General features: G+C 33.1%; 3 protein-coding genes across 3 annotated transcripts; 1 reads left to right on the top strand and 2 right to left on the bottom strand.

The window, feature by feature from the left end:
- Positions 1–353: 353 nt before the first annotated feature.
- Positions 354–7,992, bottom strand: LOC145610273 (protein LIKE COV 1-like). Its single transcript, XM_081665590.1, has 7 exons — positions 7,662–7,992; positions 5,706–5,758; positions 4,580–4,689; positions 2,264–2,431; positions 2,075–2,172; positions 1,266–1,392; positions 354–734 (listed from the first exon to the last, which is right to left on the bottom strand). Exons 1-7 carry the CDS (start codon positions 7,803–7,805, stop codon positions 637–639), a joined length of 798 nt encoding a protein of 265 aa, XP_081521716.1. The 5' UTR covers positions 7,806–7,992; the 3' UTR covers positions 354–636.
- Positions 7,993–9,993: 2,001 nt separating this feature from the next.
- Positions 9,994–14,344, bottom strand: LOC145612288 (uncharacterized). The gene is made up of 5 exons (XM_081667659.1): positions 13,629–14,344; positions 13,325–13,402; positions 11,552–13,213; positions 11,300–11,456; positions 9,994–11,024 (listed from the first exon to the last, which is right to left on the bottom strand). Exons 3-5 carry the CDS (start codon positions 13,208–13,210, stop codon positions 10,216–10,218), a joined length of 2,625 nt encoding a protein of 874 aa, XP_081523785.1. The 5' UTR covers positions 13,211–13,213; positions 13,325–13,402; positions 13,629–14,344; the 3' UTR covers positions 9,994–10,215.
- A 9,039-nt stretch (positions 14,345–23,383) lies between these two features.
- Positions 23,384–26,216, top strand: LOC145611846 (rho guanine nucleotide exchange factor 8-like). The gene is made up of 7 exons (XM_081667226.1): positions 23,384–23,816; positions 23,963–24,079; positions 24,446–24,600; positions 24,691–24,765; positions 24,860–25,132; positions 25,375–25,695; positions 25,806–26,216. The coding sequence occupies exons 1-7, from the start codon at positions 23,582–23,584 to the stop codon at positions 26,163–26,165; spliced, it is 1,536 nt and encodes a 511-aa protein (XP_081523352.1). The 5' UTR covers positions 23,384–23,581; the 3' UTR covers positions 26,166–26,216.
- Positions 26,217–26,241: the final 25 nt, after the last annotated feature.

The following is a 26,241-nucleotide window of genomic DNA, read 5'->3' as shown; positions in this document are numbered from 1 at the left end:
GTTATAAAATATTCATTTCAGTTTAGTTTAGTTTAGTTCAGCTGAGTTCAATTCAGTTCAACTAAGTTCAGTTCAGTTGAGTTCAGTTGAGTTCAGTCAATGAGAACAGGCCCTAAGTCATACCAAGCTGACATCCGGAATTTCTACGTATGCTCAATCTTGGGAAATTTTGATTAAATTGGAATTTTACAAAAGTAACAACATACTCCCTCTTTGGGAGTAAATAGTAACATTAATAAGATACACTGCATACCATCGTAGGAAGGATCAATCTAATAGAATCGCTACAATGTTGTGTTGCCTGTGCAAGTTACCAACATACAAACAGAAAACAGAAAACAAAGAAGTTAATCTTGAACAGAAACAGAATCCTATAGTCAGGTAACATTGTGCTTCTGGTTTTGAACAACGCTCTACATCTACATTGTACAAAAAATCTGATAACGTATCGTATTCCAAAAAAATAAAATTAAAATAAGCAGACACAACTCAAAATAATTTAACACTAATAATTGGTCTCCCGAAAGATGAATATAAACAGGTTGCATGCATTGCATAGTACTTCCCCATACATTGAGACTTTCTGGTTACTATCTACTTAACAGACAATCTATAACCTAAACAATACCATCAGTCTCAGCTTCTGTTGGATCTTACTCTGTCAATATGGCCTATATGTGTATCCAATGTTGAAAGGATCTGCGGCATAGACATGCCACCAGACACTACAATTTCTGCAAGAACAGAGAGTAAAGAACACGTCATTAGAGTGACTCATAGATTGAAGTTCAAACATAAAATCATATTGCTTTCAGGATTATGGAACATGATTGTTTAATTTGACACTCGAATAATTTTTAAATGATACTCTGTACTTAAAATGATAAGCCACAAGTTATTGGGGGTCATGGTCATGTTACTCAGTTAATAATCTTAATATAACTCAACATTCTTAAGTATCCATCAATTATTTAAATCTCAACCATACCAATGTTTTTTTTATACGATTAACTTGTCATAGGTATCATTAAGGGTAAACATGGGAGCTCCGGAAGTTACAAACCTTAATTACAAAAATTAAGAAAAATTAGATAGTGTATGGATTAGGAGTAAATACAAAGTGTAAGATATTGGAATTCCATTTCACGGCATAACAGAACTAACATAGGTCATTCTGCTAATTGATCCCTATTGCTATGCTACCGTTCACTTCAGCAGATAATCTTCAGAAAAGCTAAGACAGGAAATTATGCAAAAGCACTCACCAATTCCTTCTCGAACTGATAGGTTTGGTCTGATTACATCCCTTGAATTGACCAGAAAGATATCACCAATGTACAGATGGTTGGTGGGAACATAGACACAGCATAATTCCTCTTCCCCAGAATAATTCTGCCATATAATATACATGAAGTGAAACCATATATCAGCATGACTCATTTGGCAAAAATCCAGCACAATTAAAACCATTTGCCTTTTCAAATAGGATTATAATTACAACAGATGGCATAGCAATTTAACATCAATATGCAGATTAATATTGATCCGTACTCCCTTCAATCCTTTTTGTTCATCCCAACTTTAACTTATTTTGTCTCACAAAAGAAATTCGATTGGGAAGAACAAAAAGGATTGGAGAGAGTAGTAGTCAAGTACAGAGTATTGATTTTGTCTGCAGAAGTAGAGCCAAACAATATGCTTCAATATGTGCTACCGGAAGAAAAAGGGAGTTCATCCCAAGCATAAGCAATGCCTGGCTCACATCTAGCTATGCTTTGACCCTTAGTTCTAAAGTATGTCCAAGGATGTGACACGTTAAACATACACAGTAGCATGTATGTTATTTACTCATTCATGTCCACAAGAAGGCAACTTTTCACTAACACATGTCTCTAAAAGTTAACATCACTATCAAACAGGCTCCATCATTCAGATTTCAAAAGGCCAACGTCTTTGGGCACAATCTGTAGAACTCACTCTCTCAAGAAAAAGAGATAAGAATACAAAGAGAGCATTGCAAGTGGTAAAGAGAGACTTAATTAATGCAACGAGCTCCTTATTTTAACGTGTGTACCTGCAGAGTAACAGATGATGTGATGAACCCAAAAGCATATTCTCCAATTCTCGGATGTCTAATGATGGCAACTTCTTTGAAGGCCTGTGTGTTTTGGTCTGTATAAAGTCAAGAATATTCATCAGTGTACTTACGGATATAATCATACACAAATGAACAAGTTATTCACCAAAAAAAAAGGCAGTGTACCTGGTGATATTGCAGAACTAATTTGCTTCGAGGCATTGTAGATGTGACGAACAAAAGGCATCCTCTTAATAAACCACTCACCAAGGCCTAAAACAGATGCTCCCAACCATGAAGACATGAACACACCCACCAAGAATATGAATGCTATTGAAGTTATGAATCCCAGGCCTAGTCAGAAGAAAATAAAAGTAAAACAGAAAGAAAAGTATATTAATATTCGAGTACTTGATCTGACCATATGTTCCCAAACAACCTTTAAACTAATGAATGACACTGTAATGCTAAGAAGCCAATTGACATCAAACCACAAAATAAAACTGCAGCATCAATCAATCCAGAAGGCATATAGTGATAGCATTATTTTATGATGCACAGGTAACAAAATCCACCATGTAGTAGTGACTAGTGACCAACAAACTTCCTGGTAATGTACTCATTATACAAGAAGTTCTGCAGCATATACTCTGAGGCTTCTGAAACAGCCTTCCACAAAATCAAATAAAGTTTTTAAAAAGAGAAAGATAAACTAGGGAAGAAAAAAACAAAAAAAAAAACAAAACAAAAACAAAACAAAACAAAAAAAAAAAAAAACAAAAAAAAAAAACAAAACAAACTAGGGTAAACAAACGATTTGATCATATGTTAAATTCAAATGAAAAATGTATACAGAACCACAGAGGAATTGTGGCAAGTGACTAAATTTACCTTCTGATAGTTATGAAACTACTGTGACGAGGCAACTGTGGCTTTAATCAATAATACTTACCCATTTTTCAAACATCAGAGGTATATAGAGGGACATTGTACCATGTAATAAGAAAGCTTTAACGATTAAAGTAAGAAGGACAAACCATTGGATCAATACTATCCAAGAAATATACGTAGTAATTTTCTATCATGGATTAGTGGGCAACATATGTCCAGAAATTGTGAAATGAGCACTTTGAAGCAGTGGAGTAGGCATGTTCATGTAAGTAAATGAGCAATTATACACAATCCAATAAGAATACGCATACATGCATTGAGAAAAATAGTAAGATTTTGGATCATGTGCTAAGGTATAAATGAAAATGTACCTAGTAGGAAAGAACGAGAGCCATTAGATCAACAGATTCATCACGAATCAAAGTGCATGCTAGCTAGCAAATGAGCGTTTCAAGAATGAACACATCAAAGTAGTGAAGTGATCAAACACTCAATGACCGTTTTTAATTGAGCAGTAAAAAATCTGGTGGGTTGTTTTTTTTTTTTTTTAAATAAAGTTTGAAATAAAATCTTATTGTGCATGTAATTTGTACATATTTGCTTATCTACTTTATGAATATAAATTAATATACACGTCAGGGGATGTAAAAGGTGTTTCTGAAAGCATTTTAGTGATCAAATGCAGTATTAAATTACTCAAATCACAAAATTTACCACAGATTCTGGATAATAGAAATATAGAACTACAGATGGTACCCTAATCATATTCATATATTCAAATTTTATGTAATTATCAATACCTGAAACATAAATCATTTCAAGCATATACATGATATGCAAAAACACAGACCTAAGACATCACTTGAGCAGTTGGGAGTAGAAACTCATCATGGCAAGAAAGCATATGATAGAGGACAAAAGTGAAGGATAAGCCCCTGTACTTTCCTCCATTAAAAAAATGACATTCAAAAAGTTCTTTCAATAATTATATATAAATCTCAATCAATAAGATCAGTAACTTCAAAGAACAAATATAGCAGCGAATCACTTAACATAAGCAAAGTCAGTTAGCTTAAATCAGTTAAACAAAGTGTAAAAGTTTTTTAATCAAGTTCGGTATAAATAATAAGGTGATGAGATAAGTGACTAATTACACTAATTAATACTTCCTCTATTTTTATTTAGTTGACACCTTTTGACTTTTACACTATCCACTCACTACACTTTAACTCGCTTTTTTGATGTATAGATAGATATAGATACGATGAAACATAGTCATGTGGGATCTTGTTCGACTCATCGCAATGTATATTTTATTAATATCCACTTTTTATAATTTTAGAATTTGATAATTAGAGATATTAATTGTAAAAAGCATGCATTGGCATGTGTGATAATAGAAAGGTGTCAACTAAAAAAAAAACAGAGGAAGATATACATTATTGCAGAGTCAATCCTTCAGCAAGATAATTATTTGCCTAAGACTCAATTTCAATTTTGCTCCACAAAAAAATAGATTGAATGATAAACGAAAGCCAACTGGTTGCTATAACTTTGCAGTTCCCATCAGTTAAGACAAGGGAGCACCGCAAAACAAGCAAAAATGCTTACCAAAAATATCAATTCCAAGTTGAGCATAGATAGGAGAGAAAAACCCATCCACAAAATGTATGAACCACCAGGTTACGTAGAAAGTGACAGCTATTGGAAACAGGATGACACTGCAAATCAGAAAATAAACAGCATCAGCACTTGAAGTCTTTGCGATGTCAAAAAAACAAATAAAAAAATAAAATTAATTTTTTTTTTAAAAAAAAAGAAGAAGGGTTCAATACATGTTCAACTAACTAAAAATACAAAAACTCTAAGGTAATATTTATCCAAGTAAACTAGAATCAAACAGCTGTTTGAGTAACTATCTTACCTATTTAAAATTTAAAATTAAACAGCATAATGTAACAAGGTCCTGCTATAGACATTAGACAAGGCATAGTTTGACAGTCTAGTGCTCAAGTGCATGGCTCATGAATAACAAGAAAAAGAAACCATAATGCACAAAACATTTGTCGAATACAGGCAGCATAAGTCCACATATATAATGACATGGGCTTATTTGCTCCACTAATTATATGTTGAAAGCCCAACGTAATATTTTCTCTCGAGATGTTACAACAGTCTACAGAAGCCTCTTATTCAATATTTTTCAGAATTTTCTAGTACAGAACATTCTAGTAACTTAGTAAGTCCTATGTCTGTCTCTTCTCTCAGATATCAATCTATGTTAAAAAAGACACTTTTAACTCTCCCAAGGTTTCAGAAGCATGAAGTTCCTGAGTCCTAAACCAATGTATCTGTCTTTTAACATTTGTACAAAGCACCTTCATTTTCAACTCTATATTCAAGCAGAATCTTCAAATTGCACAAGATCAATATAACTCCATTTCTTAACCTTTACCAACTAATAGGAGTGGAATATACATACCAATGACATGGAAAACAGAGCACAATCAAGAATAAAGGCTTGGAAAGTAGCCATGAACCTAAAAGTTATAGGTATCCAACAAGAAATAGAGGTTTTGTCAAAAGAATAGTCTTGGTGTTGAGTTATATACAGTTAACGTCGGTTATAATAAAAAAAAAATATCTTAAATAAAAGATAGAACAAGGAATAGACTTTGGCAACTTCACTCCAGCAGAGTATACACGTAGTTTTGAGACAAAGCAAAACATAACTTACCATCCAGTCATAAACTTCTTTGAAGCCCAACTTCTGATTATTTTAGAAAAAGTCTGTGGAGTTAAAATACAAACGGTATTAATTATACAAGATCAAAAGAAGATTAGGTGACCATATTGAATCAAACAGAAGGCAACAAAAAGGTAAAAAGGTTACATCAGTAGACCAATTTTATTCACCAAGTCCAATAGCTACTTCATTACCATTAAGGAAAGACAGACCTGTGATAAACTTAACCCCAGAAACCAAAACATTCTACTATGAAGTAATTAATAAATTAGTGACATTATCACAATTGTAATTAAAGCAGCACCTTCTGTACTCGAGAGTAACTCACTATTTCCTACAGTCACCTTATCCCAAATATTACAACTCAACATGAAACCACCAAATGCTTGTCACTCGAGCTTACAACGATAAACAACTTCCAACACCAAGTACTAGGTCATAGCCATCCTTTTTTTCTTTTTCTTTTTTTTAGGTATAGACAAAAGTCGTGGTCATCGTTGATCTCCTGGTGTGTATATGTAAGTCTGAGACATGCATTACCATGATTGTGAGGAACCAAAAGACTTTTTCTACTCTCAAAACCCATCAATTACAGACTTACAGTTGTTATACAACAATATTTCTCAGCAAAAACCAAAGTTCTAAATTTGAAACAATTAGGCTTTATTAGAGTTGGGAAAGATGGCTATAAGTGAGCTAGAGTTCATTAATACCAATAACTTAAGCTATTAGATAGAGTCTAGGCACCTTGTAAATCACTTTCTATATTTATCCCTTGTTTAATACTCCGTATGTCTTAAACAGAGACAGGAAACTAAAAAGGAACACCCTTCAACAAAATCATTATCAACTTTGAAAAACAAATAATCTATTCTCTAATGCTCTTTGTCCTTTTACTTTCCTTTGCTTCCAAACATTTCCTATGATATACCTCTATCAAAAGCAATTTCTAACCATGCTGATTTGGCTTCAGTGATCACTGCCAAAGGAATTGGAGGGATAAAGAGAGTAATCTCCATAGCTATAATGAATGGCAGTGGTAGTCAAATAGCGGAAGAAATAAGAATTGCAGTACATTTCCCATAGGTAGCTCTTATTTAAATCCAAGAAAGTAAATGGCAAAGCTTGGCTACCAAATTCACCATGAGGGTTAAGAGCAGCTAAACGAAACTATATGATGAGGAAATATTGAAAGTTTGAAACCACCACAGTTCAAGGTGCACACAAATTGGAACTAAGGATTGAGCTAAGCCAACATTTCCCAACGTAATTTACCACTGTACCTCTTTAACAACTGACACTACATGGAGATGAAATTACCACACTACAAGGTGCACCGAAAATCAAACTCGGGTTTTAACCATTAGGTCCAATAAAACACTTCCCCTATATAGTACAACACTAAGTGCCTCTCTAACGAATGACACTCACGAAAACCATATGCTCATTTAATCAATTGCACTAGCTTCCATGAGTACAAATCAAGATATACCCACTGCAATAAGAGGATAGAAGATCAACAAATCCTTGAGCTATTGAATTCAACTTCAACCCATATAATTTCTTAAACCAGACCAGTATTTTAATATTTCAAGCAATCAAACAAAAATAGAAAAGTAAAAAGAACAACCAGATCATAATCTATCCCAAACATAAAGTCCTTCACACTATTATGATGATCAAATCCATATATCTAAACATTCCCAAATCAATAAAATTCAGCAATAAAATTCAGCACCAATAAAATTCAGCAGAAATACAACAATAATCAATCTCAAGCTTTAAAAAAGCTTAACCCACTATTTAAAACCTAAAAAAGCCCAAATATACCAAAATCATCAAGGGTAAACAACAAATTGAAAGAACCCCATCAAAATTGAAGAAAAACCCATAAAAATTGAAGAAAAACCCAGATAGATCGGACAAAAAGGAGAGAGAAAGAATGACCTCTCGACCAGTATGGGAAGATGAAACAGAAGGGCTAGGTTTAGCAGAATCATCATGATTGCCGGAAGAATCAGCAACTGGAATGAGGAGTTCCCGATCTCTTTCTCTACTGGAATTACCCATGGTAGATTTGTCATCACCCATCACTAATTTTGATTTGTGTGCAGAACTCTGCAACTGCCCCCACCTCAATCAAGCTGGAGTTCTTCAAAGAATTGACTCAGTTGCTTTTTTTTGATGAGAGAGAAAATTGGGAAAGATGGTGCTTCAAATTAGCAAAGTCAGTTCCTTCCTAATCTTCTTGTCGCTTTTCTTTTTTTAAAAAAAACAAAATTATAAAATTTGATTTGTGTCCTGTGTGGCTATATCGCCTAATCTATATCGAATTATCAATATATGCCTTGTTAACAAAAATAAAAGTATGATTTATATTTTAAAACACAAATTTTCACACATGGTTGGTCATATTGTGTGGCCGAAATTAGTCGGTTAGGGTTACATAGTCGGTTTGGGTTTAGTCAGGGGTTAATTGGTTATTGGGGTTGTTTGGCAATTGACGATTGGCTTTTGGCTGGTTTGCTTGAACAGTTGGAAGTATTAGCTGTATGGATTAGTTATTTAAACCACTTGTTTACCGTGTTTGATAAAATTAGTTGTGACAGTTAGGTTGTTTATTAGTAATAAAGTGGAAAAACAACAAAGCAAAACCAATAGAAAAGCTTAAACTCAGGCAAAAAGTCAATTACCAAATACCCTTATTATTTGTTCTTTTAACACAGTAAAAGACATTGGGAGACTTAGCAGATATCTTCATATATTAAGTGAATTGGAAAGAAACTCACAACCTTGTTTGTTCTTGATTGTCCTAATTTTGTGTTCTCAACATGTGTCCATAAACACACGTTATAAAACCTGTTTATGCATCATAATAGCTTAATATTGGTTATTATCATCTGGATTTTGAGTAATTTTACTGCGATGAGTAATAACAATCTTCAAAGAATAATGAAATGAAGATTAAAAAATGGAAATTATGCCTTCCAAACTCCACCTGTTATGACCAAGCAAATAAGAGCAATTATTCAATTGGAATGTGCTGAGTTGTCATGATATACTGACAACTTGAGGAGGTGGTTGTTTCTATTTTGTAATTTATTAGTATTATTACTGCATTTTTTAATGGTCAAGGATCGGAATTAGTTTGCTTTCTTATATTGACTATTAAGTCAAAACATATAGCTCTAATTTTGATTAGTATAAACTATAAAGTATTCTGAAGCATTATTAGGGGCGCATATATGATATTTTTCAAACTTTGAAAAAATCAACAATCTTATCACCTTAAAAAACTGCTTATGAGAATGTTGAAATTATATAGTATATAAGGGCCTGTTCACATTTACTTAATTTCAGTTCAGTGTAGTTCAGCTCCAATCAGTTCAGTTCAGTTCAGTTCAGTTCAGTTCCAATCAGTTCAGTTCAGTTCATCTCTTAATTTCCCTCTCACATAAAATATTCATTTCAGCTCAATTCAGTTCAGTTCAGCTCCAATCAGTTCAGCTCAACTCAGTTCAGTAAATATGAACAGGCCCTAACTTATAGTCATAGTTAGTTTGGATAAAGCGTAATAAGTGATGTTTAAACTCAATTTTCAACTGTAATATTTTGATGAATCAAATTATAATAAGAGCAATTTTTTTATATACATATTTTTTTTTTTTTGATTTGATGCAAAAGGGGGCAAAGCCCAAAATTACAAAACAACTAAGCAATAAAACTAGGGGTAGTAACCCTTAGATGTCCTCCCTCAACAGCTCCTTTATTTCGATTGGAGGAACCTCGAAATTAAGGCACTAGTTATCATCTCTATTCCTTTATTCCTTAACAACATAGTGGATTTGTGTCTTTAATACTTAAATGGGGTCTTAACAGTTAGCATTACATTTCACTGAATAGGCTCACCTTACATTAAACTAATAAAGGCCCATTAAACTAATAGAGTCCAGTCAGTCAGTCCACCATATTAGGCCTTGGGTTGGCCTCACTCAAGCCTTATTATCTACCTAGCTCTTGCACCAGTTATTCCGTAGTTTAATTCGATTTTATTTTATCTGAACTTATTATTCCATTCTGAATTTAAAAGTTATTAGACTTGATTTTGTGAGCATGTCAAATACCTAGTACGAGTATTTTTTTTCAAACAAATGTCTTAGTAGTAATACAATAGTCTCACCAGAATAGCAGAAATACTCAATTTCAGATGTTTCATGCTTACTAGTGTTCAAATCCAACAACTTCATACCAAGAAATGTTTACTATTTTTCTCCTGAAATAAGAACATTAAACAAAGTAATGAAGTATAGGAAATCATTCACTAATAATTCAGGTGAAGGAAATTTTTCTAGAAAAAGTCACCTGTGTTTGGCCTACCACCTGTTGTATCAACAATATGATGCTTATTTACAAATTTCTAGAATATACCTTCTATTAAATTTCATAAAATGCTGCAAAGAAGGAAAGAAAAAAAAAAAAACATGTAGGATGTAGTACTATACTATAGCATAAAATCTGACAGAACTTCCTGAATCAAATTACCTAAGATAAACTTATCAACCTCTCCTATAACTTGTTCAACTTCATTTAGAGTAAACATACCCTTCCAACCAACTTCCCACTTGAACTCCAAATCTCTATCTAGTATAACACAGAGATCATCGAAGGGAAACTCATCATTTACCGGCCTTGAATAGAGTCTTAAGTTCTCAATTCCATTGCATACTTCCTCCAACAGTCGGTCCAAGGAGAAATAACTTTGTAATTTTGCTGTGAAGATGCGCGGAAGAGGCAGGCATGCTTGTAGGAACTGCGAGCTTTTAAGTTCCAAAAGTTCATTTGCACAATCTATCAGTAACTTTGCATTTTCTGAATCTTGATCATTGTCATCTATCATGCAAGGAACTGATTCAGGATTGACTTGGATATTGAACAGCTCCTCAACATGGCTCACAAACAATGAGTTGTTTAGAAGCAAAGCTTTTAGCTTCATTCTGGGGGTAAGACACGGTCTCAAGGCCTTGTTATCTGTTGATTCCACGCTATTATTGAGGCTTTTAGTTCCTTCTTGATTAGTTTCATGATGAACTGCAATGCCGTTTTCATGGGTAGTAATCAAGGTAACTTCATGAAGAGTACTCTGTGTCTCACTGAGCTGATCCACATTGCAATATTCGCTAGTAGACACTGATGTTATTTCAGAATAAGAGCTTTGGTTGTCATCATAATGAGAAATATTCTTGTCATTTGGAAGACATGAATATCGGTCTGGAGTATCTAACAGCTTGATCTGACTGTCAAAATCATAATCTGCAATTAACAAATAAAAACAAAACTAAAGATTGGTTTCTCAATAAACACAGATCTTGCATCACCCACAAACTGTCACCAAAATTTTGAAGTAGCACAATTCAAAAAGCAGTATAGTAGTAAACTCTGGATCTGTGTGCATATAATATCACAGAAAAGAAATTTTAACAGCAATATTTGTTTACGAGAGATGATCATACGATAAAGTAGAGAATAAAAACTCGAGTGTATCAGAAGACAGATCAATACATTTAGAAATGAATGTGTAAACTAACCTCTGATCTGAATTTGACACCTTTTGTTGTCATTGTTATCACCAGTAAAACTGTTGACTGCAGGGCAAACAGAAGTGCGGTCACCTGCTGAATCAATATCCTCTTTATAGAAGACATTGCTTTCCTTTTTTTCACCTTTGCAAATCCTTTTTTCTTCCTGTTGCATCATAAGAAACTCATGTTACTCGTATTTGTGACAGGTTATAAACTGAAAGAGACCAAGGATTACAGTTTTCAGCTAGGGGGACTCACTTCTAAGGCTGGTTGTCTGTTCTTTTTCCGTTCTGATGTCCTGCGTTTCCTTTGATCTAATATTGAAGTGGAAGTAGTGTTCTGTTGATTAGAAGACTGGTTTTTGGAGATAGATTTTCCGTCCTTTTGCCTTGTAATCTTTGAAAACCTTTCCTGATCTCGTGAATTCAACTGATCACTCGATCTTGCATCTTTCTTCTCTTCAACTTTCCTTCTAGTTAAAGTCACCTTCTCAACTTCAGTTGTTTTTTTGACTTCTGCTTGCTTTTTCTGTGGCTTTGGCTTCACATTGACAGTACCTTTAAGCTTAGCAGATGCAACCTTCTTTACGGACTTGGCCTTTTCTTCACAATCAACTCGTGCTACTTCATTCTTCTCACTGTAGTTTACAGCTGAATTTCTGACAATTTCTTGAGCAGATCCTCTACTGCATCTTGGTTTTATGTCTCTTTCTCCCCAAAACTTTGTCTTATAAGGCTCGTCAAGATCTAAACAGGGATAGCGCATAGGTTTCATGACAACAATAGGCGGTCTTTCATCAACCCAGCTATTATTCGAGGAGTAATTTTCAGACTCCGAGGATTGAATTGTCAGGCCATCCACAGAACTATTTCTAAGAAGCCCCTTAAATTTTAATCGCTCGAGTATTTCTTCAACACTTCTTTGTTTCAAACCCACCTCTTGAGCACCAAATTGAGGCCTCTTTGCCCTTGGTGAATCAATTTCGTACGTAGGCTTTGCCAAGTTAAGTAACTTCTCCCTCTCAGCGTGTTTCCTAGGACTTGAAGGGAATGATTCTAAACCCATTAGTCTAACAATCAAATTCGAGTCTTTTCCATTTTTCCTCCGAGATGCTGTTGATGATGAAACCGAAGAATCTGAGGGAACAAAATTACTCGAATAAACCATTGATGATTGAGTACTCGAACTAGTAGAAGGCAACATATCAGGAGAAGCCATAGCCATCTTTCTATGATCATAATGCTCCTCAAATATAGGATTTGATATCATATTTTGCCTAAGAAGACTATCTCTTACAACATTCCTCATCTCATCAACCGATTTCCTAGGATACCCATCTACATGATGCATTGCAGGCCTCGAATTTCCCCTCACCCCACTAACCATTACATCAAACGCTCCTTCATCGAGTTTTTGCTTCTGTTTTCGCGACAATCCCAACACATAACTCGAAGCTTCTTGCAGCTTCCCAAGCATGACTAAGGACTCTTGAAGATCAAGAGCTCCTCTCAACAAATCTTTGGCAACACTATCATTTTGTTTCTTCTTCAATAACTTGTCATAACTACTACTACCACTACTATTAGACCAAGAATTGATCACATGATTCAACTTCTCAGTCTCTTTAGATACCTCTAGTAGCTGAAAAGATACCGGGTTTTCGAGTTCAGCCCGTGTGATCCCTCTAACCCCCATCTCCTTTCTATCTCTCTCTTCCTTAATAACAGAACCAACAACTAGAGATGTGTTTTGATTTCTTTGCTTTATGTCAGCTTCAACCTTATTACTACAATCTTGCTCCTTTTTTTGAGAATTATTGATCTTTGATTTTCTAATAACCCCACATTCAACACCTTTTGGATCATCACATGTTACAAATGATCTATAACTAATTGATCTTCTTTTGTCTTGAGGCATATTCTTCAACCCCACCAACCAATTTTTCAAACCAAAAATATACAAAATTAAGTGAGTAAATTAAATTTCAAAAAACCAAAATTCACAAAAATGGAAAAAGAAAAAAACCCTTACATTTGCAACTTATAATTGAACCCAATTATTCAAAGATTGTCAACATTGATTACACCATTTTAATACTCCAACTGTCAACTGAAAAAGAAAAAAAAAAAAAAAAAAAAAAAAAAAAAAAAAAAAAAAAAAAAAGATTACCCTCTTAGATGAAAATTGTGCATCAAAGATTCAATCAAAATCATAATTTACTACAAAAAACAGGAGAAAATTAAGGAAAAATGAGATCTTTATTTATTTTTTTTCTTAAGATAAGATGCTAAGAAAGGAACTTGTAAGAACTAGTAAGTACTAGAGCAGTAACTACCTTCACTTGACTACTTGAGTGAGTACTTTCTTTCTTTCTTCTTCTCTCTCAATTCTCAACTGCTATCTCTGCATTTTGTTGGGAGAGCTTTTCTCCCAATAAGGGCCCGGCCCAGCTCAAATTCAGATTAGTCGGAATCTAGTAGGCTCTGGATTAGCGAGTGATGTACCCTCAAGACTCGCTTTATTTACATTGATCAAACCCAATTCTCTCCTAAATTTTTAGCATCTACCCAAAAACCCAAAATTTAGAAATGATGATAAAAATCAAAATTTAGGCCAAAAAAGAAAAAGGAAGCAGAGTTTTTAAGTTTTCTGACAATGCTCACCTGCAAAACTATTAGAGAGAGAAATGAGTGAGATCCACAGAAGAAGGGCTAAAAAAAATTATATCCAAATTTGACTTCAAAGGGTGTCTAACAACCAACCCAGAAAATTCAATGAAATAAATAATAATTAAATTAAAAAAAATGTAAAAAAATGGAACAGAGAAGTATGGAAGAAGAAGAATAAGAATATGAAGAGTTAGATTTGGTGGGGTTTTTGTCTAGTGAAATTAAATTATTAAATTATGTAGAAAATTAAATATAGAAGAAAAATAATGTGAGATTGAGAGAGGGACAAGAAAATCTTTTTAACAATAAAGTTGGGAAAATTAATGAATAATTATTTGAGTATGATTATAAAATAAAGGGAAGGTTGCATATAACTTGTCTTTTGTGGGTCAGGAAACATAAAAAGAAAAATAAATAAATAAATAGTAGTGAATTAAAAGTTAGATTATGTATGATTAAAACTGTTTGAGAGGGAAATAATTCCAGGTTTAGCAAGAATTTGAAGGTATCACACTCAAGAAGTGATTGGAGAAGAAAAAGAGGGGAAGAAAATAAAACAAAAGAGGCTTCAATTCAAGGGTGATAACTGACACCCATGCAATTGTACAGAATATGAGGTGAACTAGAGGTTGCTTATTGTTTAAGCTCATGGCTTTATTTACTAAAATTTTATCTTGAGTTGATTGTATTAGCTTTTGGACCCTTGTAGTCCGGAGTCCGGACGTATGTCACATAATGGGAGCTGGGTTTGCGGTGAGTTGACTCGGTGTGTTACAGGTTATTTTAGTGACTGATATGATCAATCTAATTTTACAAGTTTGAGTTAGTTTCTGTTTTAAAAATATAATAACTGGATTAAGTGTATTTTAAGCTCATCACTTGACCTTATTTTTCTCAAGATTTATCAAGAGTTTGTTAGCATCGGTCAAGTGGTGAAACCCTTGCGGTCGAAATGCATTAGGGTTTCAATTTGCTTAGAGTTTTTAAGGCAATTAAAAGAAATTTAGGAAACCCTACATATAAAAGAAAAGGTCATTTCTCTATATAAAAGAAAGGTTATTTAGCTTAGTGTATATTTTAGACAATTATAGTCTCTAGACCACGCTTGGTCCAATTTAACCAAGCTTAAGCTAGTTTTTTTAAACATAATGATAAGATCGATCAATGATCAAAGTTGTACATACTATTTTTAAGTGTTAGATAATTAATGACTGATGTTCCAAAATATTTTAAATCATATCCTATATTAATATAGTATTATAGTGCATCCCCTAAAAACATTTCAAAATAATATGGATTTTATAGGGTAATTAATAAATAGGGTTGTAGGCTCTACTATACATATAAATCACTTATGGAAGATTGGGTTGATAGGTTTCTTTTGCCTAAAATAAAAGTAGATTGTTTAAATTTAAAATACAATATACCAAAAATCATTATAGGAGTACCTGATAAAGTGATAATACATAAGATTGGATAGACAGCTTTTTGAATTGAAAGAAAATCAAGAATTCTATTAATCCAATTTTAGTAATTTGATATAATCTTGACAGTTTTGAGTTCTATGCTTCTAAAGCAGTGATTTCTTTCATTAGATACTTGGCAATGTGGTCCATGAGGTTCAACAGATTATTGGTAGCGTGGTCCATGGGTTGGTTAATCTTGGCAGTTTCGAGTCATATAGCTATAAAATATGTAACCAGATTTTATTGTTAGAATTGAAGCCATATAATTTCAAAAAATAATTTGTAGCAAAGCTAGATGTATGTAATAGATCGACTACTAGTTACTTGTAGTTGTTATTTGTAGCAGTTGTTAAAGGGCCAACTTAACCTAAAGCTTAAACTTATGGTTGAAGCCTAGCTTGATACCATGTTAAAGGACTAACTTAACCAAAAGCTTAAGTTCATGGTTAAAGTCCAGGAATATGTTTTATACTTTTATTAGCAGTTGTTGTTATTTGGTAACTATATATACTATATTTCTACTTATCATAACATACATAGAAGTATGACTGTATGAAGGTACTTGATAATGGGTGTTGTTGGTTGATTATTTCACTTAACTTGCATTGTTTGATCTATAATTTATGTGACTGCGTAAATTGCTTGTTAAAAGCATGACCGGTAATACGAACTATACATTGATGGTTTTTGTACAAAAGATACTTCATAGTAACTAACTTATTAGTTATAAATGGTAATTTATATAAGATCAAACAACATCCAACACTAAAGCTTTCTCGTCAAAAAAAAATAAAATAAAATAAAATAAATAAATAAAAAATAAAAAAAACAACAACAACAACACTAAAGTTAGCCCTACTAACTTTTCATTTTTGACTAAATTAAAATTCAACTTTTCAACTAAGAAAAAAGCCATTTATGAAACACTAATAATAAAGGCTAGAAACCGCTAGATATTGAAGTAACTAAAGAAATTAATACTGTGCATGTAAAATCTAACCTAAGCACTAAAATTAAAGCTACTGTGTACATGTTTGAGTACTTTATACTAAAGTTTTATTATTGTTCTGATCCAATTAACATTTTTTTTTTTTTTTGACACTTCAATTAACATTATTATTTCAACAAATCCTATAAATAATTTATTATACTGTATTAATTAGTGTTAGTAGTACTAACGTAATCGGTAACTTTTCTGACAGTAGTTAAAGCATTGCTTGAATTTAAACCTAGGTTAAAAAACAATGGAGTAAATGAATACTGTCACAGGACACTTGCAGTTGTATAACGGTTAGGATTAAATTTTTTACTTATATTTTTGGTGCTTATAATAAATGCATGCAATTCAATTTGGCACCACTTGTACTCTTTTTTCCCGTTGGTGATAATTTGTTAAATAAATGTAGGGTTGAAATTTAATTTTTGAGAGCTTGATAGATAAAGAAGTTGACATTTCAATATAATTAGAAATTCATTAAATCAAAATATATTGTTGTTGTTTTTATATGTAAGTTATACTGTACCATTTTAATGGACTTTTTTTTTTTTTTTTTTTTTTTTTTTTTTTTGTACTTTGCTTCGTGAATACGTTAGAAACTTAGAAATCATTAGTACGTACAAATGGGTGTGATGGCTGGTTTTGGACTCACACCTAATTTATTATTTCTTTTTGTTGCCATTTTAAAAGTGAAGAATATCATTAATGATATTTAACTTCTAATTCAATAACGTTATGCTACACTTATGCCAAAGTAGAAGGTCTGTATCAAACGGTCGATTTGACAATCGGGTTGTATACTGATTAGTTACGCAATCAATTTAAAATAATAATCATACTTTCGACATGCACGTGAGTGTATTTATCTCAAAAAAAGTACATTAGACATCTAAAATTTTGTTTTAGGTATATATGGATCACAATTACAAATTTTGGCTAGATCATCCAATTTTTGTTGACTTATTGGTGAATGGTGATAAAGTATATTTGTCCTAGCGTACTCTTATGCAGATGCAAACGTACGTGGTGCATGCAATGTATTTATCTTTGATTTGTCCATTGTGGTGAATAAATTCAATGGAAAATATTCCTATACAAATATAAAATGGAAGTTTTCACAATTAAACCCCACAAATTAAATAAGGGGACCAGATATATTATCTAAGTTTTCCAACTTTACTACCTTCTCCCTTCAAAAACTTACAAATAAACTTAAAAATTGAAATTTATTTTGTTGCACTCAACTTTTATTTTAAATATTTTACGTATATGTCACACTGATAATATTATATCTCTAAACTAGTCTTGTGAATTAGTCGCAATATATATACATTTCATTGTTAATATATGTTTCCCAACTTATTTAATTTAGTTTTAACAAAACATAAGTTAAAGTTAAATTTCACACCAATCTCTACTCAATTAAAAAAGAACCCAAGCTCCAATAATGCAGCCTGTATTCTTAAATACAGTAGTTTAGTTAAAGAACTTACATAAATTGAGGAATAGGAACTAGAAATCAAACAATGACTCAATTATGTTTAGAAAAAAGATATATAAAAATGAATTCAAAAGTCTACTCTCAATCATATATCGACATATAATCTTTCCTTATAGTTAATCTTCTATGATACTTTTAAAAAATTAGTTCTTCGTATATAATAGCAACTTGTGTATCATCTCGAAAATAAAATTAATTGGCAAGGAATGAAGACCGAAGACTAATTCACTGATGCAACTTATGTAGCCCATATCGACATGCGTATGAGCATATCCAAGTAGTTAATTGTGTCACACAATATTGTTAGGTAGGCAATTATAATGGGCAATGTAGCAAGAAAATGACTAAAAATGAGAATTAAGGCCGGTGCAACTAGCTAGATTTCCTTACAAAGAAAGCTCAAGTTTCACATCTAATAGTAATGTAACATCATATAATATAATATGCCTAAACCCTAAAAAATCCTTTAGTAATGGACCATTGAAATTATGTTGTATGTACCCATTAATGGGCCTTATAAACGGTTACAAGTTGAATTGGTTTTATTTTAGTTTAACTAATCTAAACTATCAAATAAATAAAAAAGAAAAAAAAAAGTTTTCACTAAACTCATATTATTTTTCTTCAACAATAAGTTTATAAGAGTAATTAACAACCCGGCCGCTCAAGTTGATTAAACTTGAAATTGTGAATGTCCTGCATCATATTTTTTGAAACAGAGATAGTATGATATTTGCTGATTTCGCTTTCAATACGGTGATTAACGATAAGTTGGTAAGTATAATTGATCATGATCTATCATTATTTTATGGTCGAGTAACATTGTTAGGGCAAAGAATTTTCAACCTTATTTCATTTGGTACGTGCTCTTTATATTAAGATGTAGGTACAACAAGCTAAATTATGTGCTTCATGCACCGTCAAATTTAATTTATGCATGTTTGGTTTGAAATGATAAAAAACTACTCACTTGTTCATGGTCTAATAATTAAAATCATGGTCGGTTTGAGCGTGTATGTACTTCATCAGTACGTGGACCAGAGATCGATAGAGTAACATGATTACATATTTACATGATAATAATGTGATTAATGTCACATGCATATATAATACAGTACATTACACAATTAGAATTAGATTGAATTGTGTACAAAGGAAGGATGTTAGGTGATTTCGTACGTGCTTGTACTATATGAACAAACTTCGACACTCCAAGTACGTTAGACAATTATAACAAGAATAGAATAATCATATCATGCCAAGGATGACGGATCAGACTTTGTACATACTACCTCCGTTAACCATTATCTGCAACTTTGGGGAGAGGAACGGACTCCAATGCAAAACTTCTTAATAGTGTTTAACAAAAAGTAAGGGAATGTCATTAATAGTTAATTAATCCAATTATTAAAAAAAAAAAAAAATTGAAAGAACAATCCAGCGCCCCAGCCACCGAAACCCACCGACAGAACCACCACCTCCACGAACCACCACCAAAACCCACCTACGAAAACCACCTGCGAAAACCACCCACCGAGAACGACCTGCGAAAACCCACCTGCGAAACCCACCTACGAAAACCACCCACGAAGAACGACCACCCACCGAATTCCATCCACCGAAAGAGACTAAACCCCCAACTCAAACCCAGATTACGACCCACCCCAATTCGAACCCAAAACCACCAAAGAAACCGCCACACCCACCGAATACCAGATCTTCTCCATCGTCTTCTTCTTCGTCGCCTTCTTCTTCGTGAATCATGATACCAGATCTTGATTGAGTTTGAAGGAGGAGGGAGAAAGGTAATGGGAAGATGAAGAAGGTGAAAAATTAGGGTATGAATGTGGAGAAATTGGCCAGGATGATTTTGAACTAGTTTGGTTGATTTTAATGAGTTATTGGGGGAGATGAATAAAATTTGATAGGAGTAGTTAGATTAATAAGGTTAGATTAGTAATTAATTAAGTATGTTTTTATGAATGTAATTGATGTTATAAAGTTTTAAGTAAGGGCATTTTTGTAATTTTGTTAATTTTTTTTACTAAATATGGAAAGGTTTGAAAATGTTGCACATAATCTTTAGCGTCCGTTTTTGGTAAAAGTTGCAGATAATGGTTAACGGAGGTAGTATATTAAATCAATACGAGTAATCCGTATATGAGAATCTTAAATTTATACATAGTTGGAACTAATTTCAATTTTTAATGAAGATATTGATTTAGGGCCTGTTCACATTTATTGAGCTGAATCATATCGAACTGATTGGAGCTGATGAACTGAACTGAACTGAACTAAACCGAATTGAGCTGAAATGAATATTTTATGAGAGAAGGAAATTAGGAGCTGAACTGAAATGATTGGAGCTGAATTGAACTGAACTGATTGGAGCTGAACTGAACTGAAATGAACTGAAATTAAGTAAATATGAACAGGCCCTTAACTTGTACACTGTTTATATACTAACTTTATTTTTAATACTACGTATATATGATTATGTATGTCATTAGATTTATAAAAAAAAGTTGATTATTTTAAAATACACATTGAGAATACCCTAAGTACAAAAATTAAATTAATGACATGTATCATCGCATGCATAAATTACCTATCGAATTAGGTGATTTCATTCATGCTGGTACTAAACAAACTTCAATAATTTATATATCAGAAGTACGTACGTGTGACAAATTTTTCTACGTTTATTATATGTATATAAGAAAAATTAATTAGTAGTTAGTTTTGACTTTGAATTAAAGGGCATAAATATATTTATTTAACAATGTTTTATGAATAAAGAAGAAGAAATAACATTACTTACACGAGTAGGGAACATGCCAACCAAGTTTATCGATCTTGATTTATGCTCCAATTTGTTTGAATTTATTTCTGAGATTGATAATTATTAGCAATTGGCATCTAGATTTATTTTTAATTTCCTCAATACAAGTTGTAAACATGCATGCATCTTTTTTATATGTGTCCTTTTTCTCCATGAAGTATTGAACTGTGGTAGAGGCCTAGAGGGCAAGAAACTGAGAGCAAGCTAGAATACGGTCCATCTTTCGAAAAACATGATAATTTTTTTTTTTTTTTTTTTAATAATATCTTTGTTTTGTACTCTGTATAATTTAAAGAATACCGGATTTCTTTCATTTAGAAGGAAAAATCATTGTTTCAAAAAAAAAAAAAAAAAAAAAAAAATCATGATTTTTCCAAAAATAAACGTTAGAATTTGACTTTAAAGCTTAATGCGTTATCATCAAATATCTATGATGTTAATAAATACAGTACACCGTATTTCGTAATATTTAGTGCAAATAGAATTCAAGGGACAATTCTCGACACAACGGATAAAGGAACAAGTAACCTGTTCACACTAAAGACTTAAGAGTTAAGAGTAATGTATTGGCCGGCTGGGGGTAGTAGAATAATTTAGTGTACTTCATAATACTTGTATTTTTTTTTTAATTTGATGCATGCTTTACTAATTACAAAGTTTCATGAATCATGACACCTTTAGCTTTTCCCCTACGTGCACAAATGATTTTCAATTCACTAATAAATTACAAAGTAATATGAAGAGTTGAAGATGCCGTCAAAAAAAATTAAAGACAAATGGTTGGTTTGGATTGCGAGTGAATTGGGCTGTCTATAGCATGTCTTATGAAGTTCAATTGACTCGGCGATTTTGCCGGCCAAATTCATTTGGGCCATGCCTGGTCAACGGGTTAGTGCATTTTTTTTAAACGTAAGATGAAGGTCTACTGCACCGACACCTCTCACAAATTTAGCCACTACAACTCTGTAAGTCAACGCTTAAGAGTAGAGGGAGAAGTAAGAGTATCTCCCTACTCCCACGCATTTTGTAATTAGTAAAACTCGAACTTGTGACCTTAAAGTCATAAGGTGAGATCCCCACCAACTCCACCAAGCTTTGCTTGGCAACGGGTTAGTGCATGTGAGGTGAACTGATTTATGCATATTTTGCCATCAAAAGTAGCAAAATAGATATCACATATCAGTAAAAGAATTCATAGTACTAGTGCAACATCAGTTTTTGAAATATGTAACCATATTTTGTGCTATAATGGTTTTCAATGACATTTGTAAACTTCTGAAGCATTTATACACATATCAACCTATATATGTCAATGTTCTTTTGCAAGTTTGATCTTACATTTTTACTTTCCCTTGTCGATTTGATAAAATTTAGGTGATGTGTTATTGTGTTAATGTACCAGAGTATATAGGAGTAAAAAGTACTAGAATACTAGGATTAATGTGGTTGAGCATGCACCACTCTTTGATATATCCTACATTTGATTTATGGGTATTGTTTCCATTCACATATGCCAATTAATTTAGCTTATAATTTTTGTATGTATCACTTATTCACTTTGTTAATATTTTATAGACCAAAATCATCATACAGAACCAAGTTATAACAAGGTTATAACAAAGAAATATGATGGGCCGGAGCCTCACAGGACTGTTGATTTAGTGTTACGCCGTATTATGTGCTGTGTTAGTAATTTAGTATGCACTCTATGTAGTTAGTAGAGTATAATTAACACGTGGCAAGATTATATTGGATATACTCCACAAATTAAGGCTAAAGATTAAATATACTCCGTAATATTTTGTTAAATTATTCACTTATTAGACATTATATAGAAAATGACATAGAATGAGTACTTAACTACTTATTCTTCCTAGAATCCTAACTTCCAAACATGATGGAATATTGTAAAACTTACAATTTTAATACCAATAAAATAAATTACACGTATAACGACAAATTACATGTTTCTCACCACCAATAAGCTACACACATTGACCATTGACTCGTACATGAAAACATTGCACATAGATGAAAACATTGCACATAGTTTTTATATTGCAAAAAATAAAGACAACTATGGTATAAAAATAAAAAATAGGAAAAGATGCTTCAACGTTAATTGACAATTAACATGTTTAATTAACCTCAAATTAGAAGACGGCTGAAGAAGAGGAAGTAAACAATTAGGTAATTAGCTGTAACTTGGTGTATTACCGATAATTTTGCCCCTAAAATGGAAGATTTGGGTGAAAATCCAGCCATTAATTGCTCGATTTTACTTAAAATAAACCTCTATAAAATTTATGTTTTCTGTCAAACTTCTCTCCCTAGATTTTTTCTCTTTTTCTTTCTATCTTTCTACATCACTAAAAATCATGCATCCCACATTCTTTTGCTGAATTAGACATCTTCAACAAAAAACTAAAAAATAACCAAAAAAAAATAACAAAAAAAACCTTTGGAAAAACATTCCTTAACTCATTTTTTGTTGTCAGAAAAACAAACAAACAAACAAACAACACACCCGAGAAAACAAAGAAAAAAAAAATCCTTGTGTTCGCCCATAATTCTACCAAAACCTCGGGTTCAAAACCCGAATTTCTGTCCTTCAATATTGTGCTAATTACATTTGTTTAACCTTCAAATACAAAAATTAAAGGATTGAATCCCTCAAAAGGGGATTAGCAAATTTTGCAAATCTGTCAGAGAATAAAAGATCTTCGCCACCTGGTTTTCGCGAAAACCATGTGTTTTACCCTTCTTTGATCAAACTAAGAAGGGGTAAAACATTCATTAGGAATCCTCTTACGATGGTAAGATCATTTGAACGAAGCAGATCATCGTCGTTCAATTTCAGAAGAATGTTTGATTTGAAAAGCTATAGTTCTGATAGCAGTAGTCATTCCAGTACCGAATCAAAAAGCCCTATGGAAGTTTTTCAGTCTGTAGGATCTCCTGTTATTTCTTCCCCTAATCACAAAGCCTTCGCTTCGCGTGTTACGAAAGATGTTGGTGTTGTAAAAAATACAGCCAAGACACTCTCAGGTAAATTCTACATACCTTATCTGCTGTTTTCTTCAGAAAACAGATTTCAGAAGAAAAATTGTCAGACATTTTTTTGTCCTTTTTTTTGGTGGGAAATTTATGGTTTAAATGTTAGATTTTGACAATTTGGGTTTCATTTTGTTCAGATATTGAATTGATGAAAGAAAGGTTTGCAAAGTTGTTGTTGGGTGAAGATATGTCAGGTGGTGGCAAAGGTGTTTCATCAGCTTTGGCTTTGTCAAATGCAATCACTAATCTTTCAGGTTCATATTTCTTGCTTTTGTTTTTTGTGTCATCTTAAATTAAGATATTTTTTCTGTTCATAATCTTTGATTAAACAACATATACTGCATTACATTTTGTCATACAAATTTGTTCTGTTGAATTTGCAATTTTTAATGTCTGGATGATGCAAAACAGCTTATATTCCTATATTACAGAATATACATATGGTATGTTGATAACATATGCTGTATTACCTAGAAATTATGTTAATTTAATGACATTATGCATGAATTTACAAGACCTCAAAACAGGAAAAATATGATTCAGCAATCTTAAATGCAAATTATATGCACTAATAATTTCTATACACATAACACTAATTTTCTTAAATGATTATGCTACAGCTTCTGTATTTGGAGATTCAAAGAAATTAGAGCCAATGCCAGCAGATTTGAAAGCAAGGTGGAGAAAAGAAGTGGACTGGCTCTTATCGGTCACTGACCACATAGTCGAACTCGTCCCTTCAAAGCAACAAGCTGCTGATGGTTCCTCCATGGAGGTAAAAAATCTCACCTTGACCTTTTTTTATCTGGGTATTCAGGAAAACTACAGGAGGATTTGGTTTTTGATTGTGGAATGTGTTCTACAGATTATGGTGACAAAACAACGAAGCGATCTCCTAGTTAACATCCCAGCATTGCGGAAGCTCGATGCCATGCTTCTTGTAAGAACCCACAAAACTAATTTTACCTATTTCCTGCTCATAACTGCACTATGTTTCCCTCACTGATGAGAAAAATATTGTTCTGATAAAACAGGACTGTTTAGATAACTTCAGAGGACAGACAGAATTTACGTATGTTGATTTCAAGGATGCAAATGATGCTGAAAAAGCCTCAAGCCGAGACAACGACAAGTGGTGGATACCCACGGTCAAGATCCCAATAGGCGGTCTATCAATTGAGACGAAAAAATGGATACAGCAGCAGAAAGATGCTGTCAATCAGGTTCTGAAAGCAGCCATGGCTATCAATGCCCAAGTGCTTTCAGAAATGGAGATCCCAGAGAGCTACATTGAGTCCCTTCCTAAGGTGTGGGTTACTTCCTTTTGATCTAATTGCAGGCACATACTATATGATTCAATATAAATCCATGTTAAGCAGATAACAATATCAAACAATGAACCATAGATTTAACTATTGTACCCAATTTTTAGAGATTAAACAACCCAAATCCAAATTGTACTCGAAGTTGCAGGATCCAACTTTTACCCAACCTATATATGAATTTTAATTAACTTCTAAAGTTTTCTTCTTTGGGCATGTTTTGACAGAATGGACGAGCAAGCCTCGGTGACATAATCTACAAAAGCATCACAGATGAATACTTTGATCCGGATGGCCTATTGTCATCTATGGACTTGACGTCAGAGCACAAAGTACTGGACTTAAAGAACAGGATTGAAGCCTCAATCGTGATTTGGAAGAGGAAGATGATCCAAAAAGACGGGAAGTCGTCATGGAGCTCAGCCATAAGCATGGAGAAGAGGGAGCTCTTTGAAGAAAGGGCAGAAACTATGCTACTCATACTTAAACACCACTTTCCAGGGCTCCCACAGTCCACACTTGACATATCCAAAATCCAATACAATAAGGTAAATTACTAACATGGTTTAATTTAATTCAGCATCTGATCCCAATTCCAAATATAATCTCTAAAAGTCTGGAAAAGTTGAATTTAAGAAGTTTAATTTGTATATAACAGGATGTGGGACATGCAGTACTAGAGAGCTACTCCAGGGTACTAGAAAGTTTGGCTGCTGCCATCTTGAATCGGGTAGATGATGTCATTTACGCTGATGCTTTAGCGGTAAAAGCAGCAGGAGGTGAATCAGATGAGAATCTCTCACCAGGGACACCAGCATCAATGACTTTATTGGATTTTATGGGTTGGAATGTTGACCAAGGAGAAGCGGCAAAGAAGAGCCCGAGTGATTTTGATGAATTCCTGAAAGAGCAAGAGCATGAAAAGATAATGACAAAGACTCCAGAAAACAAGAAGATTTCCTATCTTGAGAAGCTTGAGCACTGGGGAGGCCTAAGAAGTCCAACAGCACGGCATTAGAAGACTGGGAAGGCACAGCATAATGAGATAGAAAAAGACGGGAAATATCAAGCTGAGGGATACATAAAGAGCATAG

Source organism: Chenopodium album, chromosome 24, assembly GCF_948465745.1.
Source record: "Chenopodium album chromosome 24, dcCheAlbu1.1, whole genome shotgun sequence".
Classification (NCBI taxonomy): Eukaryota; Viridiplantae; Streptophyta; class Magnoliopsida; order Caryophyllales; family Amaranthaceae; genus Chenopodium; species Chenopodium album.
This window is presented reverse-complemented; position numbering and strand designations above follow the sequence as displayed.